Here is a 19,892-nt window from a genome sequence, read left to right on the forward strand (position 1 = left end):
ATTTTCTTGCTAATACGTTGCAATGGTTGTACTTTCATTCTTATATTCATGTATTGGAGGTCTGTACTATATCCAAAATATTTACACATCAATAAGTTGTATGTAGTACCATGCACATGTTTACATACTTATATTTCTTTGTGTATAAATGTTGGTATTTTTAAGCAATAAAGCCAAACATTTCATCCTCGCCTGATGTGTTTCCTCAGATAAACTACACTTATCTGAACAAAATAAGATTTAGGAAACTTGACAGATGCTGTGTAAATATTTGTGCAGACAAGATAAAATGAAGAGTCTAGCAGGACTTCAGGGGCAAATGAATGAAAGAGGCTGGAAAAAGTTTATGAAAGAACATAAAAGGTTTGTCAACATAGAAGTGAAAGCAGCACCAGTGATTAACGGAGTTTAATTCATACATTGAATTGAATAAAATCTGACAGGCAGAGACATGAAGAAAGTGAACAGACGGGTTTGTCATCTTCAGGTTTGCAGGGTTTTTAAATCAGCCGTACAGACTTTACCACTTTTATCAAACATCCACATCAGTCGACATGGAAACCCAATCACACACTGTTCAGCTGTTTGAGTGTTTCTCTCAGAACGACCCTCGTTATTCCTGTTCCTCCTGTGATGAAGAGGTCGGCCAGCTTGGTTTGGAAGCAGCATCTGAACCAGTCTGCGGGGGCGGAGTCGGTCCCGGACGCCATCTCTCCCCTCACTGGCTCGCTTTCTGCTCCAAGTGGCCAAAAGTTCAAGGTATCCAAATGTCTCTTTTTGTAAATTCCTGCCCGCAAACGTCAATGCAGAGTAAGAGCAAGCAAAAGCAGCGAGGGTGTGTCCTGACAGCAGACCTGAGCGGGGCAGCGGAGTCCGTCTGCTCGCTGCCTCGTGCTCACGTCTTACATGAAGTCATCGGAATCGTTACCGTCCTGCAAACGACACGTGATGAAAGGCATTTAGAGAATTCATCAGATATTTACTGTGTGTGAATGTTACACAATATAACATCAGTGTGTATGATTTCTCTTGGCTGGTGGAAATCCTTACCTCATTACTCTTCATATTTTCACTCTTCATCAGTGTTGTATAATTCCTGGAAAGAGAAACAAGTTTTAACAAAAACAAAATTCAAACTCGATAACTTTCTTTCCCTCGGTTTTTCTGATCGGAATTTTATACCTTTCATTTTAGAGACTGAATCTGGATACTCGGACTTTACATTTTCTACATCTGATTTAATTTTACTGAACAGGAGCAAGATACATATAACTTCTGAATATTAGACAAAGTTTCACTCTTAATTATAAGAATTCTAAAATAAATATATCCTGAAAGTTAAGTTTCTGAAATCGCACAACTTGAATGACAAATTGAGAATCTCACAAAGCGAAAATCAGATCTCTCTCTCTCTCTGACCAGCAGCTCATATACCTGAGATCATCCATCTCTTTTCTCATCTTCTGCTCTTCCTTCTCTCTCTTCTTCTGATCTTGGATCACAGCTTTCTTTTCGTTCCTCTCCTCTCTGTCTCTCGACTCTTTCTCTGCCGCCAGGTCAGGGTATCGCTCATCTTTTGTTTTGTCCAAACGGTTAACGATCTCATTGACCTTCTTCTCCACCGCCACGATCTTCACCTGAGAAACACGGCACAGATATGGAAACCTTGAAACTGCTGACAGAGGAGCCATGAAATACTTGTGATGGACGACAAAAGCATAAATCATCTCAATGAACATGAAGCTGTCATTTAATTTACTGAAAGTCTTTTATTTCAGCTGCGGTTTACTGACCGCTTTCTGGAGATGGAATCCGATCTGTCCCACGTCCATGTCTCCGGTTTTCTTCAGGTTGGCCCACGGTGTGTAAACCACGTTGATGTTGTTCATCTTACAGCCTGGACACAAACACAGTGAACTTGAATTCATCCTAACGCTCAACAAAGGGTACGCATTTGTCAAAATAACAGAAAAATTAAATTTAACAGGATGAATTCTAAGAGCAAACACATTTTTTATATTCTCTGCCACTACATCTCATGCACTTCGTTGAGCTGTGGCTCTGGTGTCACTGAACCCAGGAGACAATCCGCTTGTTGGAAGTCTCAGTGCCTGTGAGGACGCAGGTCTTTACCTTGGATGCTGTTGTTTTTCACCAGCTGTGCACAGTCTATCAGCACCTCCGGAGGAATATTATCTATGGTCCCACCCTAGGAAAGACACAGCGACAACCATCTAAACATGTGAAGTTAGAATGAATCAGTGATGTTTGCCATTTCTGATGTGGTCAGGTATCACAGCCTGAATGTATGAAGGTGTTCTTCACTGTGTGGACTCTTTACCTTTGGCAACCTCAAGTAAACGTGAGCCGAAGACAGCTTGTCCACATGAAACCTGGACATGGAAAAAAGCGTCTGTTGTTGAGTTTCAAAATACAACATCCATAAACGTTTGTTAATAATGAGATCTGTTTTTCAACCTCAGAACAAGAAAATGTTCATTATGAAACGTGCAATGACCAAACTAATATAAACAAACAGTTATGAAAAGAGGATGTTAAAGTTTGGAAATAACAAAAGGTGTAAGAAAGAGTCTAAACTGACTCAGAAGGTTGTTTACAAATCATTACAAATAAAAGATGAATGGTAACCTAATAGAAAAAAAGCTTTGATGCCGAGGTTTAGTTTTAATACCACATTCTCTATCAGATAATTCCAAAACTACGTGATCTGTAAACACACTTAACTTTACTTTAGGATCTAAAAACTTTTTTAAAGTCACTTAATCAGCACAAACTTGATTGAGAAATAAAAGAGATAAAAGTGAACCCCCACCAGATGTCTTCAGGCCAGCCATACTTGATAAGATCCTCATCTACAGACAAAAACAACACGAAGTTAAAGTATATAAATCGTGGCTAATGCTAAATATAGTACTAAAAGCAGAATAACAGTGCTAACGCTCTTACTCTCATACTTGTCCTTCCCCATGTAGATTGTGTGAGGAGGCTCCACCGCTGACGGAGGAGGAATTATTCATTAAGACATTAGTTCACAGTAAATATCAGTTTGAAAGAACACAGGAGTAAAACAAGCGATACAATCTGTAGCGGTGCCTGTAGCCGGCTAACAGGCTACAAGCTAGCAGCGCTGCTAGCCCGGCAGCTTCACTCACCGGCGCTCGTGAAGTAAAAAACCATTTTTTTACACGAATTCAAACTGGACGACAGCAAACGAGGAGCGAGAGACGTTAGACTGGAAACCAGTGAAGTGTAAAACCAGTGAGCTCAGGTCAGAGGAACCACAGACACGGGTCTGACACTTCAGCGTGTGCACGTTCACCCGGAAGCACACACAGGTCTGGCTTCAGAGTAGAAGCACGGCAGAGAACAAGTTGGAACTCCATCTGACGTAAAGCATAAAAAACAAAATACAAACATATCTATATTAATAGCAATGCCTCCACGAAAATACTCACGTTATTATTTGTCAAGCCACCTCACGTTTAGCACAGTGTCACGGAGCAGCTTGAAGCATGGATAGAGTGAGGATTTATTTTGAAGGCCACTATAAGCAGGAACACTGCGCTTGTATTGTGGTAACTGGAATTTTTTGCAGCACTTCCGCTTCCGGTAGGCAGACGCGCGCTGTTCAAAACACGGGGAAGAAACGCGGGCAGCAGAAGAAGAAGAAGAGACTTGAGCTAAACCTAAACGTTAATCTCTGTGAATGTAGCGCGACACAAACGTGTTCGGTAAGAAAACAGTTTGTATTACGTTGCTTGTTTATCTTTCCAGTCATCTAACGCAAGACGTGTCTGTTTACGAGCCGTAAAACAAGACAAATATCGGCAATGACAGACAAAATGGCTGATGTGTGTTCGAGCTGCTGTTAGTCGATGTCTCGTTTAGTTTCTATCAAAGAGTAAAGTCGTCTTTTGTTTTAGATCGTCATCCCGCCAACTGTCTGTTCTTTGTCAGTTTCTTATCAAACAGGCGCTAAAAACAAGCTACGCTCGCGTGCGGTGAATCCACGCATGTGCATTAACAACAATCTGTTGATTTAGCGCCAAACACACGCAAAAAGATTTAACGCAGCACTTCTATCTGTGACCTTCACGACTTCCAGCAGTAAAGATGTGTGGTTCTGCTTTACGGCAGCTGTGATCACTGTCTGAGGTTTCTCTGTCATATCAAACACTTGACATTATGGGATAGTTGATGAGGGAATAAACTGCGTGAGAATAACGTGCAGCACTTTTCTCTACTCTTGTTTTTATTCTGACAAGTCTAATGAGTAATTAAACGCAGTAGCACAAGCCAGCTTCTGCACAGTATAACCAGTATTGCAGTAAATTCTGAGAGTAGGTTAGTTAAAGGATGAAGTTGTGTAAAGTTGTCAGATCTTGATGAAGTTTTCCTGTGTGCAGGTGACATTTGGAGAAATGATGCCCACTACGACCAGGAAGAGGAAGCTCTCCTCTCTGGACTCTGACAGGTGAGACACTGGGTTGAAGCATTTTAAAGATTTACTTTCCAAATAAACTGCACACTTGAATATAACAAATTAGTCAAGACGTTTTTTGGTATGCAAAACTTATCAAGTACCAAAGACTTATTTAACCAGTGTCAAAGTATGTCACAGATCTTCTTTCCTGTCTGAGGCTGCTACTGTTTACTGAAAGACAATAAGGCGTCACTTTGTTACTGATAACAAAACTGATGTGTCTTAACATGCTGCTTTTATAAACGTGGTTTTAACCCTAATGAAAGCTGTGCTTCTCGTCTTCTCTCACTCAAACACCAGTCACCCGGCCAAGAAGGGAGTGAGAGAGGAGACGTCCCCCGTGAAGAGAGGATCCCAGAGAAACCTGCAGTCGTCTCCAACTAGAAAGAAGCCAGCTGGACGTTTGGACATGTTTAACTTTCCCTCCCCGCAGAAATCCCCTCGTGGACGAGCAGGTAGAGGACTTTGTTCAGTTTGTGTGGTTCTCTAAAGTCTGATGAAGATGTTAAATTCACCACCTGTGTCTGATTATTGATCTTCTTTCTCTAGTCTCACCGACCAAATCGCCTCGTAAATCTCCCGTCAAACCTGCCATCGTCACGAGCTCCTTTTACGGCAAGAATAAGCCCGTCTATCTCACTCCACTGGAGAGAAAGGCGATAAAGGAGTCTCGGCCCTCTCCTCCTCCTCTTCCCTTGCCCCCCTCTCAGGTGAAGAAGCCGGTAATGAAGAATAAAAAGAAAGTAAAGGGAGGCAAGAAGCTGAGAAAGGTTCCTGCAGGATCTAGTAAAGTGGGGAAGACGAGCATCAAAAACTTCACAACATATACAAAGACCATCCGGCTTTCGAAGTTTAACACCAGGTTTGTTTTAAGTCCTTGTCCTGTCACATCTGTTCTGTTGGTGCTTCTCTGGGTTTGTTTTTGGATAAATGTGTTGATCTGTATTTCATCATTTAACTCAACAGTGTCACAGCTAAACCAGCGTCTGCACAACCTGCAGCTGCCACTGGTAACACTAAACCAGCGGACTCCAAGAAATCGATCACCATCACCTTCAGCAGCCTCAAGCCCAAACCCAAGATCTTTGTTGGCGCTGCCTTCTTCAGCACGGGCAAGAAACCGACATCCATGTACAAGAAATCTGCACCGAAGTCCTCGACCAAGCCGGCGTCAGTCCAGAGCAAAAGTAGAGCCGCTCCGCCACAAGCAAAGAGCGAGAAAACAAGGCAGCAGCAGCAGACAACTGTGGCGTCGAACCAGCAACAGAAAGATCCTGAAAAAGTGAGCAGAACCATTGTGTTTGTTTGTTTAAACATTTTATATTTGTTGCATTTGAACGAGAATCATACCCCCACTAGATGGTTTTATGATGCAATGGATCGTTTTTATCACATCAATTTAAATCAAGAAACAAATTCTCTGCCAACAGCTGCTTTATTGTGTTTTTAAAGATGAATCCAGAATTCACTATGGAGCTTTTATCACGGCACTCGTCCACATTTTTTAACAAAGGTTGTCATGTTAATGTAAAATTGATGCTATTTTTCTCCTGCCTGTTTCCTGCAGATCGTCGTCCAGCCGAGCAACAAGCAGAGATCAAAGTTCGACCCGACAGACTGGATGGACTCTGTTAACGAAGAGCCTGAAACTCCACAGCCATTTAGGTGCTTTAATAATTGTAGATATTTGACAGTTTACAAATCTGTGTATTTGGCCAAAATTTTGTGTAGAAGTATTTATGCTTTTTTCTCTTTTAAACCAATATTGTGGTGTAAAGACAAATGATTTCAGATGATCAATAATCATGTTATTCTCTCAGCTCACCTAAAGTCTTGACAGAGAAATATGGGATTCACAAGGAGCTGAAGATTGTGTTGACGAGGACCCCGTCACCAAGTTCAGCATCTATCGCTTCATTCACCAACACTCAGGTACACAAGTTTGTACACATACACTCAGACACTGTTTCATGTTGGTCCTCCACATGTTTAAAGACTGATTTAACTTCAGTTTATTATCATCGTCTGACTTCACCTTAAATTTGTAACCATAACTAGACATTTATGGTCATTCAGGAATCCTCCAGTTTCTAAATTTTTTAAAATATCGCTCATGATATTGAACTTTTTCCAGGACGATTCTCTGACAGATGTGCCCATCTTTGACTTCAGTGATATCGATCCGACCAGTGCTGCCTCCAGCTCGCCCAAAGGTAGCTGCACTTCCAATATAATAACACAACTGACTTACAAGACATCTGACACCATTGATTTGAGTTGTTTAAAATGTCACTGTCGCTCCTGTAGAGCTTTGTTTTACTTATTTAAAAATCTCCACAGGATCTGCAGCAGCAGTGTATCCCATCTTTGGTTCTGCGTCCAAGAGGTGAGATGTTTTAGTCATCTACAGTCGGTTCCATCCTCCCCTTTCACAGTTTTCCTTCATCAATAGAACTTATGTGTGGATATGATGAGATAAACATCAGAAAAGAACATCCACATGTTCTGATGCTGCCAGTTGAGTCTTAAACCCAGACAACACTACATTGTTCCTCATTGTTTTTTTGTCCTGTAGGTTAAAGAAAACTCTGCAGCCTCCAGTGACCTGCAGCACCCCCTCTGGCCCCGTAACAACACTGCAGACGCCTTCTTCGGCTAAAGAGCGAAGTACTCGCAGGAGGAAAGAGAAGCAGGACGACGACCAGCTCATCATCGTATGTTAAAGTCTTTATTTGAACTAAGCACGGGGCAGATATTTTGTGCTTTGTTTTTAAATGCCACCTACATTAAGTGCAAAAAGTTTGTCGATACGAGGGGAAAATGGAAATTATGACACAGAAAGTTGGATTTTTTGTTTCTCTTTTATTTTACCGTGTATTTTTCTGTTTCCTCATCAGGATGCGGGTCAGAAGCAGTTTGGAGCAATAACCTGCAGCTCATGTGGGATGGTTTACAGCGCCGACAACCCAGAGGACAATTTCCAACACTCCCAGTTCCACCAGCGCTTCATCGACTCCATCAAATTTGTGGTAAAACTTTTCTTCCATATCTGTGGACTCCAGTAAATATATTAAACTGCACCAATAACCCACAAAGATCAATTCAAATAGAAAATTCAAAACAGGTTTTATTTGTAAAACCCACTGATTATGAACATGTTTCCCTTTTGTCGCTCTAATGATGAAATCACTTGTTTCTATCTAAAGTAGTTTGGTATTTTCCAGAGATTCTCTGCCAACGCTGCCGGCGTTCAGATTATTTCATGTGAGCTTTCGTTGTGAGTTGTCGGCTTGTAGCTGCAGCTTCTTCTCTCTGTTGTTTCCAGGGCTGGAAGAAGGAGCGGGTGGTGGCTGAGTTCTGGGACGGAAAGATTCTCCTGGTCATGCCCGATGATCCCAAATACGCCGTCAAAAAGGTAAAAGATGCCGTCACAGTTTTAAATTAACCACCAACGATCCAATCTTTATCTTTAATGTTGATTTTCATGCTCTCGTCCTGTTTGTGTGGCGTCAGGCTGAGGATGTGCGTCGCGTCGCGGACAACGAGCTGGGTTTCCAGCAGGTGACTCTGAGCCGACCCACTCAGGCTAGAACCTACCTGTTCATCAACGCGGAGCGAATGGTGGTTGGCTGTCTGATCGCTGAGCCCATTCGACAGGTACGGCTGCTGGATGTGTACACGTCATTAACACCTTCCTCTAGTATTTGTTCATAAACACCTGAAGGTTTCTACAACATCCCCAGTTGATGCAGCTTTGTTCTTTTTGTCCTACAATTACTTTGTCCAGGCTTACAGAGTCCTGGAGCAGCCGGACCAACAGAAGGACATGACCAAGGACGACTTCATGGAGCGACACCGAGCCTGGTGCTGCTCCTCCGTCCCAGAACAAGCCATGTGTGGGATCAGCCGGATCTGGGTCTTCAGCCTGGCCAGACGTCAGGGAGTCGCCACCCGCATGTTGGACACCGTCAGGTGAAGATGAAATCCTAACGTCTTCTTACACATCAGGGTTCTTGGGTATTTGGACATGATATAAAATAGAACTAAACAACAAAACCTCAAAAAGGATTTTCTTTAGGGTCAGTTCAGCTCTGAGAATCTGGTAACGTTGGTAAAAAGGTCAAAGGTGGCAACAAGGACAAGTTGCCAGGTCACATTGTCATATTCTGCAATTATTGAGATTTGTACAGTTGTAGTTTTCATTTTTAAAAGAACACAGTTGTTTTTCCAAACAAATGATCTATTCAAGAATGTTTTTTGCCTCAAAACTGCTGAAACCAAAATAACTTAGTCCTTGAAGTTTTCTTTTCTGAAAGTGAATACTTTTTATCTGGTATAAAGTAGAAATTGAGTTAGCTCCCATTAAGGCTACACACACACCAGAGAATACAGCAAATACTAATGATTTCTAAGAAGAAGTATATTTTCAAGCATGTTGAGTTTTACACCCTTTCTACAAATTCTCCTCCTCAGGAGCACCTTCACGTACGGAAGTCGTCTGACCAAGGACGAAGTCGCCTTCTCTGACCCGACACCTGACGGCAAAGTGTTCGCAACCAAGTACTGCAGCACGCCGACCTTCCTGGTTTACAACTTTGTCGCGTGATGTTGGGAAAGAACTCAGCTGAACGTGTGGATGAAATGTTTTTATTCAGGCTCTCGATGAGTGTTGCGTCTTCACAGATCTTCAGCCGGTTGTTGGATTGTTCTTCACATGCAAAGCAGTGACTTCAGGTTTTTGTTTGTGTACAAGCTGCAGTTGTGTACTTTTTATTCATCAGGATGAAGTAGGTTCACTGTTTTTATGTGAATACGCCTGTGATCCCTCAGTATTTATACTCTGCCGTTTCCTGTTGAATGTATATTGGCGGTGCTTTCAGATGTTTATATTTTGTTAAGGACATTTCTGAATATAACCACATAACTTCATTTATTCATTCGTGTAAATGTTCCGATGTTTTCTTTCTCGCTCCCAGCTCAAGGTTTTCTGAGCACTTTGGAAGGAAATGTTTACAGACACTGTTAAAAGCAGAAACCCTGATTGTTCTGATTGTTCTGCTTCATTCTGCTTTGTAAATAGGTTTAATAAACACGTCGTCTTTGTTTGATGAATCTAGAGTCGTTTCTTAAACGTTTACAAAGATCACTTGTTATAAGTTCACTTAAAATTGTTTTCTGTACAACTATTAATGTGAATCAAAGCTGATAGTTTTGGGAGATTTATTTACAGGTGAACTGTGGCTACTGAAATTTTGTCAAATAGAAAATTTAAAAGATAAGAAATAAAATAAAAACAGGTTGAGGTGGTTTTTTTGTCAAATTTAGTGACAACAAAGTTTACTATGATGGAAAGTCCTCAAAGATTTGGAAATAACTAAGAGAAAGTGACAATGAAAGAAGAGAGAGAAGAGAAGATGCTCCGGAGATTTTAGCACTCCGGTTAATATAATCTATAAATTACTCCCAGCATTATCAGCAAGCACAAGAGGACGACTAAGACAAATATGTGGAATAAGGGGGGGGGAACAGATGGCACGGAGGCGGGGTCTGGAGGTGGGTCCAGACTCGTCCTGCACATAGGACACGTTTCATTCTGTGGGAAAAACAAAGAGTCCTTAGTCTGTTCACCGTCAACATATCCACACACACACTTATTACTATAGTGCTTTTATAGTGTCATATAGTAAATAGCACAATGTTGGACAGCTTTTCTTCTTTATCAATAAGAAAACACTGAAGTTTAAATAACAGCAGCACCGAAGTAATGTCTTTGAAACAAAGGCAGAGATTAGTGGGGTCTTTTACCCAAAGCAATGCTGCTGGTGTTTCTGCTCACTTACTGATGTCTGTACTTTACTGATGTGATCCATGTCTGATACTGATCAGGCAGATGTATTTAAGAATGAAAGAAAGAGAGACTCACCCACATGCTCCTCTTCAACTGGGAAGGTCTTTAAACTGTTTAATGTGGCTTCGGACTACAAGTGAAAAAGAGCAGAATCACATTAAGCAGCTTTAAGATATTCTCTTCCAACATTTAGCAAAAACGATATGTCCAGTATCTGTCAAAATGTAGTTTGATCCTCCAGCTACATTCTGACCAAAAAGTGCTATTTGTTTGGAGCTGACCGCCAACACAGTGTTTTCCCTGTATCACGTATTCAAAAAAGACTTTAAATGGATGTGCAGCCTGGTCTCATTATAGCGCTATAAAATAAATATCATTGTAATGAATTATTAATTATGATATTACAAATAGAACAGGTCCTGGTGATTGAGTGAGGAAACTCTTTGGACACTAGCTGCCTCCAGTGTAATGTAAAAAAGAAAAAGGACCAGTTGGGTCCTTATTCGTGTGATGTGTATTTGTATTGTCAACGTGCGAACTATGCGTTTTGAACGCTACTTGGACAAAAACGAAAATAAAATACCAATCTATTCAATCATTACACATCATGAGATCTTCAAAATGTGCAGTTTCTGATAACTGAGGCTTCACGTTATCACTGTTCAGCGTTTAACTGACTAATCATCTCAGCTCTAGTGTGAAAACTGAAGCTAACGCAGAACTAGCCGACAAAGCTCGTCCTTTCACGAAAATGGCCAAATTGACCACTAAATCCAAAATGGTCGTCTTCCTGTTGCCGTTTTCGTAATGCACTGAGAGACCTTTTTTTGTGCATCTGGTCATGATACACAACTGTCCTCATTTTCGTGAGGATCGGCAAAAGCTAAATGAGGGGCTTTTTTCCGTAGGTGGCGCTGTTGAGCCATTTTGCCACGCCCATTTCAAATTACTCCAGAATACAATACATTTTTGGGGCTTTGTACTTCCTGCAAACTTCGGTGAGGATCTGAGCACGTCTAGGCCCTGAAAAAGCCCCAAAAGGGAAATAATAATACGAAAAATCCTTACGAAAAATCCTTACAATATCAACAGGGCCTCCCACCGTCGGTGCTCGGGCCCTAATAATAAGAGAAGACGACAGGAGCACCTGATCAAATTGTCAACCAGTTTTATTGACTAAACATTCGTTCACTCATTCATTGAAAAAGAAATTCCCTCCTTCCAGTCTGAGGCGTTGAGATTTCCGGCTGTGCACTCGTCGCTCTGCAGAGACTCGCGACTGGAGCAGCCAGCGCAAAAACAAATGAACATTAAGAAAACCAGAACAATCGTTGATATGAAAAAGAAAAATGACATGAGCAGAACCGGTGTCAGCCAGTCACTGTCAGTGAGGCCGGAGATGAACAGACTGAATGAGAAGATGAACGAACTGGACATTCAGGGATGATATGTTAAAGGCCTCTAAATCGTAAACTTTTAAATAAGAAATGAACTGAATTTTGTTCGAGGGACTCGATGCTATTAATCAGAATCAGAAGTATTTATTGCCAAGTTAGGTTTACACCTACCTGGAATTTGCTTTGGTATATAGGTGCATACAATGAACATAAAACATAAAAACACAATAAGTACTTTACACAGTACTTTAATGTAAAAGTAAAATGCAAAATGCAAAATGCAAAACAGGAGTGAAAAAATGACCTGTTGACCACTTTTCTGCTTGTGCTTGAACTCAGATCGACGAGTCGTTAGAATACGTGACCGCACGTAAACATCACATCCTCCCGCACAGGATATCAGATTTAAACATCACTTCATCAAACAACACAAGTGTAATTCCATGAAACTGTAAAACTCATGAGATGTCATTCAACGCAGGTTTAAAGAATGGGATTTAAAATCCCTCAGCTCCTTCTCTGCTGTCGGGCCGGAGCACAGCAGCGGTTTAACTAAGGAGAAGTTTAAAGTGCCAATTACGAACTTCAATTTTAAATAAAAACTTTAATACATAACGCTGTCGATTCAAAACTTAAATCTCCAGACTTGAAGATAAAATTCAACATTCATGGTGAACTAAATATAGGGATTTTGTCGGTGCGATGACATGTTCATGCTGATGAGTTTTAAAATCACCCCCGGTGGTGTGTGTGTGTGTGTGTGTGTGTGTGTGTGTGTGTGTGGTGCAGGCAATCACAGACAGGAAGTGAAGAAAGAAAACACACTAGGAACAGACACTACAAAATAAAACAGGAAACAGAACACGGAGTGGGAAAACATGAAACACAGAAACAACTCATGAACAAACATAAACACAGGGATGTACAAGAAACATGAGGAGGTACTAACAAACTGAAAACACACTGGAAATCAAAACAGAAAATACAAACCATGACGAACAAACACTAAATCAAACCGTAACAGAAACACAATATAATTTCTACTTCTTGAACCAAGTAGCTGTGTGTCTCAGGTCCTTACCCATAAAAGCAGACTTATCTCTTCTAAGCACCGGGGACAAAAAAAACGGCCGGGAGCTTCAGCCATTTTCGTCAAGAGTTAACAAGCAACTAGGGACAACTGGACGTTAGGGACAACTGGACGTTAGGGACAACTGGGCGTTTGCAAATCAAATGTGTTAACGGTTTAAACTGGTGACCATGGCAACTGGTGATATGTTTACTTTATTCCAGATGTTGATGGTCGGTTGCAGACTATCAATCTGTCAATCCTTTCCGTGTCCGTGCCGGGTGAGGTTTCCCCTGGTGGTGCCCTTCCGTCAATTCCTTTAAGTTTCAGCAGGTTCGTCATTTTCACAAAGCGCCTGTGTGTGAAGTGCGGTGATCTACTGAAGGTCTCGTTGAAATAAACACACAAAAACCCTTCACGAGTTAATGCGTCCGTGTCAGCATCACGTTGAGACAACAATATAAATCAAATGGGTAAAAGAAAAAAAAAAAAAATATATAATAGTCTTGAATGGGATTCCAAACAACGAGCTGAAGCCCTATTAGCTTCTGGCCTGATGACGATCTCAATACGCCAAGGAGCCGCTGGGATCTTCATTGCGCGTCAAATAAATGTGGCGTCCTTTGCTGTTCCAGATGCAAGATCTTGGTGTCTATAAATAGGTAAGAACTCAAAAGACTGTATTCCCAGTATCAGTTATAGTGTGACTGATACTGTACCTGAGTAAACTGTGATAAACCAAAGGAAACATGTAGATTTGTATCCTTGCCTTAAATTCTACATAAGACGGTGAATACCTCCATGATAGGCAAAGCCTTAACAGCATGTTAATTGTTTACTGTGACTTGTTGTAGGCTCCTAGTTGGAGCATAAGGTTAGAAACTAAACCAAACTTAAGAAAAAAACCCAAACACATTAAAAAAAAAACAAAGTAACTCTGCCAGTGTCTCTTTTGGGTCACTTTGCCGGTCCCAAGCCCGGATAAAGGAAGAGGGTTGGACGTGGAGCTAGCAATTCCACCCCACATAACAGCCTTTTGATTAAATTTGATATTCTAACATTTAACAATACAGGACAAAATTGATTTATGTAATGTGGGTCTAGACACAGCATTAAAGTCATGAAGTTATTTTGAGAAGTGATGGCCTATTTCAATGGCAAGATAAAAAAAACAAAATAACAACAATCAACTGAAGAAAGCTCATTTGTAGTTCTAAACATATTTAGGGTGTTTTTTTCCTCACTTTTTGTCTGTCCTACAGCGTCCATTACAATTATGCAAATTAGGCGATGACGTCGAAAAGCCAATTTGTTAAAGTTACAAATAATTTCTGTACTGTTGTTTTAAAAAGTCAATTTTAATGTAGTTTGCAAATTACACATTAAAGATGATTTTGACTCTATGCAAGCTGTGTCTGGGTGATGGTTTTCTGCCAATTTACAACATCAGATTTCAGAGTCAAAACACTTGGTGTCTATTCAAGAGATTCTATGTTCAAAACTGTAAAAGTACCAAGATGATTTATAAGTGTGATTAATGTCCACATCTGTTCTTCACATTCATGTCAAGTCCTGTCTCGTAGAAAACTAGTAAAAACCCTGTTGCTAATATTTGGATTCACTGCAACAACACATGCATCCGGTAGAAAAAGGTTTTAATACAACAAAACAAATCTTTGCATTTAGTGGTTAGGAATTAATTGGCTCAATTTTAGTCATTGTACATTCCCTGTGAAAAACCACACCAATCTTTACAAGAAAATTCAACCCATAACAGAATTTATATATATATCGAATATTAAAGTGGAACTTACTTTTATACACAGCAGCAGCAGCAGCAATGACACACACACTCACACACCACACACTGTTTACTCAGTAATATTTTCCCTTAAATAATTTTCTGTTCAGACACAAGAAAAACATCTGTCCTGTGACAGCGGTTTTGAAGTGGAGCGTCAGAGGGCTGTTGTGACTGTAGGTATAAAGTACGTAGCTGCCTCCTCATCGGTATACTGGGGGATTAGCTCAGATGGTAGAGCGCTCGCTTAGCATGCGAGAAGTAGCGGGATCGATGCCCGCATCCTCCAAACTTCTTACCGTCTTCTTACATATCAGGGTTAAGAAATAACAACAAAACCACAGAAAGGATTTTCTTCAGGGTCAGTTCAGCTGAGCATCTGGGAACAAGGACAAGTTGCCACGTCACTTTGTCGCATTCTGAAATTATTGAGATTTGTACAATTGTAGTTTTCAATTTTAAAAGAAAAAACAGCGAGAACACGGTTGGTTTCCATCAAATGATCTATTCAAGAATGTTTTTTGCCTCAAAACAGCTGAAACCAAACAAACTTAGTCCTTTTCCTTGAAGTTTTCTCTTATAAAAGTGAACAATACTTTTAATCTGAAAGTAGAAATGTATTTGCCTCCCATTAAGGCTACACACACCAGAGAATACAGCAAATACTAATGATTTCTCAGAAGAAGTATATTTTCAAGCATGTTACGTTTTACACCCTTTCTACAAATTCTCCTCCTCAGGAGCACCTTCACGTACGGAAGTCATCTGACCAAGGAGGAAGTCGCCTTCTCTGACCCGACACCTGACGGCAAAGTGTTCGCAACCAAGTACTGCAGCACGCCGACCTTCCTGGTTTACAACTTTGTCGCGTGATGTTGGGAAAGAACTCAGCTGAACGTGTGGATGAAATGTTTTTATTCAGGCTCTCGATGAGTGTTGCGTCTTCACAGATCTTCAGCCGGTTGTTGGATTGTTCCTCACATGCAAAGCAGTGACTTCAGGTTTTAGTTTGTGTACAAGCTGCAGTTGTGTACTTTTTATTAATCAGGATGAAGTAGGTTCACTGTTTTTATGTGAATTCACAATTGATTGTTTTATAGTTTTCTGTACAACTATTAATGTGAATCAAAGCTGATAGTTTTGGGAGATTTATTTACAGGTGAACTGTGGCTACTGAAATTTTGACAAATAGAAAATTAAAAAGATAAGAATTAAAATAAAAACAGGTTGTTGTGGTTTTTTAGTCAAATTTAGTGACACAGCAAAGTTTACAATGATGGAAAGTCCACAAAGATTTGGAAATAACTTTAAGAGAAAGTGACAAGTAATGAAAGTAAAGAAAAAACATTTACAATAAAAGTCGACGGAACAAGAGAGAAGACAACATACAAGTAAAGATTTACAGTAAGAGATTCCAGTTGGTCCCTGTAGCTGAATTCAAACGACACTTTGACCAGTGACGATGCTGTTTCTTCTATATTTATGTCCTGGAGGTTGTAGTTTGTTTTTCTAAATACAAAGAACCTCAAAAAAAGCTAAACATGAGCCTTTGATTCAAGTTTACCGATATAACCTGCCGTCTTTAATCCTTTAATTTATCTATTATCTAAAGTCCTGACTGGACTCAATTATTCTGAATTTGCTGCTCAGACGCGACGATGCACATCAGTCGATAACGATGGCCTCACTCTGCGTCTTGTTCAGCGGGGCGTTGCTCTCCAAGGCCTGGACGACCTGGGCGGCTGAGGGTCTCTTCTTGGGGTCTTCTTCTGTGCACAGATAGAAAAGCTCCACCATCCTCCGGTACGAGTCGCCCAGAGCCTCGGCGTCCAGCGCCGGCCTCGTCCCCAGCCTCTCGTAGTAGGCGTCCTCGTCAAAGCTGTCCTCCATTGAGTCCTCTGAAACACAAGGGTCTCTTTTTATTAACACCTGATGCTGGTCTGATGTAAATTCTCATTTTGTTGCAAGGTTGTGGTTCTCCACCTTTGTTTAGTAATGAACCCTCAAAATAAAGAAACTTCAAATCTCTGTCTCACCTTCATCCTCCTCCTCCTCATCGTCGTCCCCCAGCATATCCAGATGAGGCATCGCCAGAGACATCATCTCCCACAGAGTCAGGCCGAAGGCGAAGACGTCCGCCTTGTCGCTGATCTCCCCTCCCTCCTCCAGAGCCTCCATCGGCTTCCACGGCTCCGTGCCGATGTACACCGCCTTCGGGTCCGACACTGAGGACAGAAGAAGAAGACAAGCAGCTTCAATAAAAACTCACGTTTCACTGAACAATAATCTAAGTACACAACATTCCATGTCACAATCATCTAACCCCAAATTACATTATTTTTAACAATCAAAGCTTGTGATCTTTGGCCATGTTGTCACAAAGGAGGATCTGGGAATTTGTAATTAGATTAAATTAAACCCAAAAGGGCAGAGACCCCCCACTGGCTGACAACATGAACTACATGTGCATGAGAGCATTCATGTTTCTGTCTGGGCAGAGAAACAAAGTGAATCAGCTGCTGTAAACAATCGTCTGCAGCCAAACATTCTCTGTTCTGTGTTTTTATCCATGATTAATCCAACTCATGTCTCCTCACAGATTCAAGATGAGCTGCAGCTGGGAAATGACCACATGAACCACAAATTAAAATCTGACCACAGGCGCAAAGTTTATTTAGAAAACTGAAAGACTGAGGATTAAATTATTGATTTTAGATTTTCACCTCCACAGCAACAGAATTTCTGAAACTTAATTTTCTAAATTCAAAAGGGAAAATATCTAGAAAATAAAGTTTATTGATAAGTTGTCCTTCACATTTTCAAATCCAAGCTACGTGACTGATTTTAACAAAGTGTGTCATCGTGACTGAAAAACCAAACTGACCTCTCATGTTCTCATCGAGCTGCAGAGACACGCCCACATCACAGATCTTCACGGTCTCAAAGTCGCCCTTAATGACCACGTTGCAGGACTTCATGTCCCCGTGCAGCAGCTTCCTCTCGTTGTGAAGATACTGCAGAGACAAACGTTCAGAGAACAACAGTCACTCATTGTTTATCGATGTGCTTGTGTGTTAAAGCAAACACCGAACGAGGCTCTAATGAGGAATCCCTGTATTTACACGTGTATCTAAATGATGGTCTCTGCTGCAGACAGTGATTTACCTCCAGGCCACGCGCCACATGCAGCGCCACCTTTTCTATGTTGGCGGCGGGAAAAGCTTTCAGACCGTCCCCATGCCGCTTCTCGATGAGGTCGTTGAGCGACTGCTCTCCTCCGTACTCCATGGCCAGACACTTGGAGCCGTCTTTGGCCGTAGCGAAGGCACGGAAACCTTGATGTGGGGACACACACACACAGAGTTAAAGACACAATACAGAACTTTATTACCAGTACACAGATTATTCCCATTACTTTGCTGCCACGTTTGTCTTAAAGAGTTAAGAGTGATGTAATGATTACACGTGTTTTTTAGTATTATGTTTGTGTTGCTGTTACTTTGGAGAAAAGATAATTACATCTTTTCATATAATACCATTTACAGATGTGTCTTGAAATGTGAATCTTTTATCAACTGTTTTACTACAGTTTTAGATCATTTAAGCTTCTGTGTAAGAGTCACGCGCAGAGTCGACCCCTTTGTAAAACACGTTTTACACTGAAAGTCACGTGCGAAGTCGTCTCACCGACAATGTTGGGATGAACGATTCCCTTCAGCAGCTTCGCCTCCTCGTTCAGACGCTTCTGGTAAACGGCCACTTGCCTCGTCGCACATTTGCTGTTGATCTTCTTCACGGCCCAGGGAGACGCGTTCAGCTTCCCCATCCTGAAACGGGTCCAACGACACTTGTGAAGTGTGACTTATAAACAGACTTGAGAAAATAACGTTTGCAGTAGTTTGAAAAGTGAAATGTCGCCGGTTGCCTGGTCAGGTGCCACACCTCACCACTGAAGAGGTGTATGTGTATTATTACGATGGTTTTTCATTATATTATAGGGTATATACTTATTGTTTTGATAACTTTTATACAATAATAGTGATAGCAAGAATGTTGATATTACATCATATATTTATTATTACTACAGAATAATGGACACACAGACACACTGACCTGTCCATGAGGTAAACATTGACTCCAGTCCCGCAGCCTAGCTTCTTCATGAAGGGGGAAGCTGGGATGGTGATGGGGGTCCCACCATTGTTCCCACTGATCCCACAGCTCTTCACCCTGATGGCTTTGGGGGTTTTGAATGAATCGTCATCGGTGCATGAGGAAGAGGAGGCCATCCTGTCAGAGGGAAACAGAGACACAGTCAAAACACACCACAGTTCGTACAGGGATGTTTGGTTTATAGGAGCCGAATTAAAACCTTACGTATCTTTTATGTCACCTTTATTCATGGAAGTTGTTCGTAACCATGACAACGTGAAACGACGATAAAAGGCAGTTTTTTTTAATGGAGGCTGGCGTAGTAACGTCAATAGCGGCGGAGTGACGTAAAGTAAAACGCCTCAAACTTGATTCGTGAATAACATTGTTTTTTTACACATTTCGACATCTGAAGATTAAGATGAAACTTACATTTTAAAACTCCAACAACTGTACAAATAACTTGGTTTCATAACATTTAGAGAAGGAGGAAACACGGCAGCGACCAAACCTCATGTTAAAAAGGTTCAATTTAACGTCCGGAGCAAACTGAGCGTTGGCGCTGAATCATTCGACAAATGAACACGATGATAATCCGATTAAAGTTGATTCTGTTCAGATTAAAATCTGATGTTTGCTTCTCAGAGGAAACTTTACCTGGTTTCTATCTCCGCGTCACAACAGTTCAGATGCAACGTTTCCGCGCTTAACTTTCAAACTGGGCGACACGGTACGGGAGCTCGGGAGGGACAAACCGAGCCACGGGCTTTATTTCATTATATTATAGAAATAATATCATATTTGACCAGATTTGATTTAGATAAATTACAGAAGCGAGGAAAACCACCAGCTTCTGAATCAACGAGATTCAAGAAAGTCTAAAACGATTTTTAAAAAAAAAATCAATTTGTTTTAAATCATTTATTTTTTCCATTTCTGAAAACAGAAACTAATCTTGTTCTTTCAGAGACACAGAGCAGATTTATCTTCTTGTAGAAAATATTTATTAAAAAAATTATATATATATATATATATTTATAGAGAGAGATTTAAATAGCTTACAGTTGTAGTACTGCTATTTTACCAGCTGAGGTCAGTGTCGTTATAACTTCTATGTCAGG

General features: G+C 40.9%; 3 protein-coding genes and 1 non-coding gene across 4 annotated transcripts; 2 read left to right on the forward strand and 2 right to left on the reverse strand.

Moving 5' to 3' along the window:
- Positions 1 to 393: 393 nt before the first annotated feature.
- Positions 394 to 3,361, reverse strand: ccdc25 (coiled-coil domain containing 25). Its single transcript, XM_035144681.2, has 9 exons — positions 3,174 to 3,361; positions 2,968 to 3,015; positions 2,834 to 2,873; positions 2,342 to 2,393; positions 2,134 to 2,209; positions 1,794 to 1,897; positions 1,435 to 1,637; positions 1,051 to 1,096; positions 394 to 932 (listed from the first exon to the last, which is right to left on the reverse strand). Exons 1-9 carry the CDS (start codon positions 3,196 to 3,198, stop codon positions 903 to 905), a joined length of 624 nt encoding a protein of 207 aa, XP_035000572.1. The 5' UTR covers positions 3,199 to 3,361; the 3' UTR covers positions 394 to 902.
- Positions 3,362 to 3,630: 269 nt separating this feature from the next.
- Positions 3,631 to 9,571, forward strand: esco2 (establishment of sister chromatid cohesion N-acetyltransferase 2). Its single transcript, XM_035144776.2, has 15 exons — positions 3,631 to 3,752; positions 4,428 to 4,495; positions 4,805 to 4,959; positions 5,054 to 5,366; positions 5,471 to 5,786; positions 6,072 to 6,169; positions 6,325 to 6,436; positions 6,639 to 6,717; positions 6,845 to 6,890; positions 7,080 to 7,218; positions 7,402 to 7,533; positions 7,830 to 7,919; positions 8,018 to 8,161; positions 8,292 to 8,476; positions 8,978 to 9,571. Exons 2-15 carry the CDS (start codon positions 4,443 to 4,445, stop codon positions 9,108 to 9,110), a joined length of 1,995 nt encoding a protein of 664 aa, XP_035000667.2. The 5' UTR covers positions 3,631 to 3,752; positions 4,428 to 4,442; the 3' UTR covers positions 9,111 to 9,571.
- A 5,264-nt stretch (positions 9,572 to 14,835) lies between these two features.
- Positions 14,836 to 14,908, forward strand: trnaa-agc. The gene has a single exon. It is a non-coding gene; the product is annotated as a tRNA-Ala (tRNA).
- Positions 14,909 to 15,751: 843 nt separating this feature from the next.
- pbk (PDZ binding kinase) lies at positions 15,752 to 19,518 on the reverse strand. Its single transcript, XM_035144780.2, has 7 exons — positions 19,429 to 19,518; positions 18,733 to 18,909; positions 18,307 to 18,446; positions 17,785 to 17,954; positions 17,504 to 17,633; positions 16,656 to 16,844; positions 15,752 to 16,517 (listed from the first exon to the last, which is right to left on the reverse strand). The coding sequence occupies exons 2-7, from the start codon at positions 18,906 to 18,908 to the stop codon at positions 16,285 to 16,287; spliced, it is 1,038 nt and encodes a 345-aa protein (XP_035000671.1). The 5' UTR covers position 18,909; positions 19,429 to 19,518; the 3' UTR covers positions 15,752 to 16,284.
- Between the last annotated feature and the right edge of the window lie 374 nt (positions 19,519 to 19,892).

The sequence above is a fragment of the Hippoglossus stenolepis genome, chromosome 20, assembly GCF_022539355.2.
Source record: "Hippoglossus stenolepis isolate QCI-W04-F060 chromosome 20, HSTE1.2, whole genome shotgun sequence".
NCBI lineage: Eukaryota > Metazoa > Chordata > Actinopteri > Pleuronectiformes > Pleuronectidae > Hippoglossus > Hippoglossus stenolepis.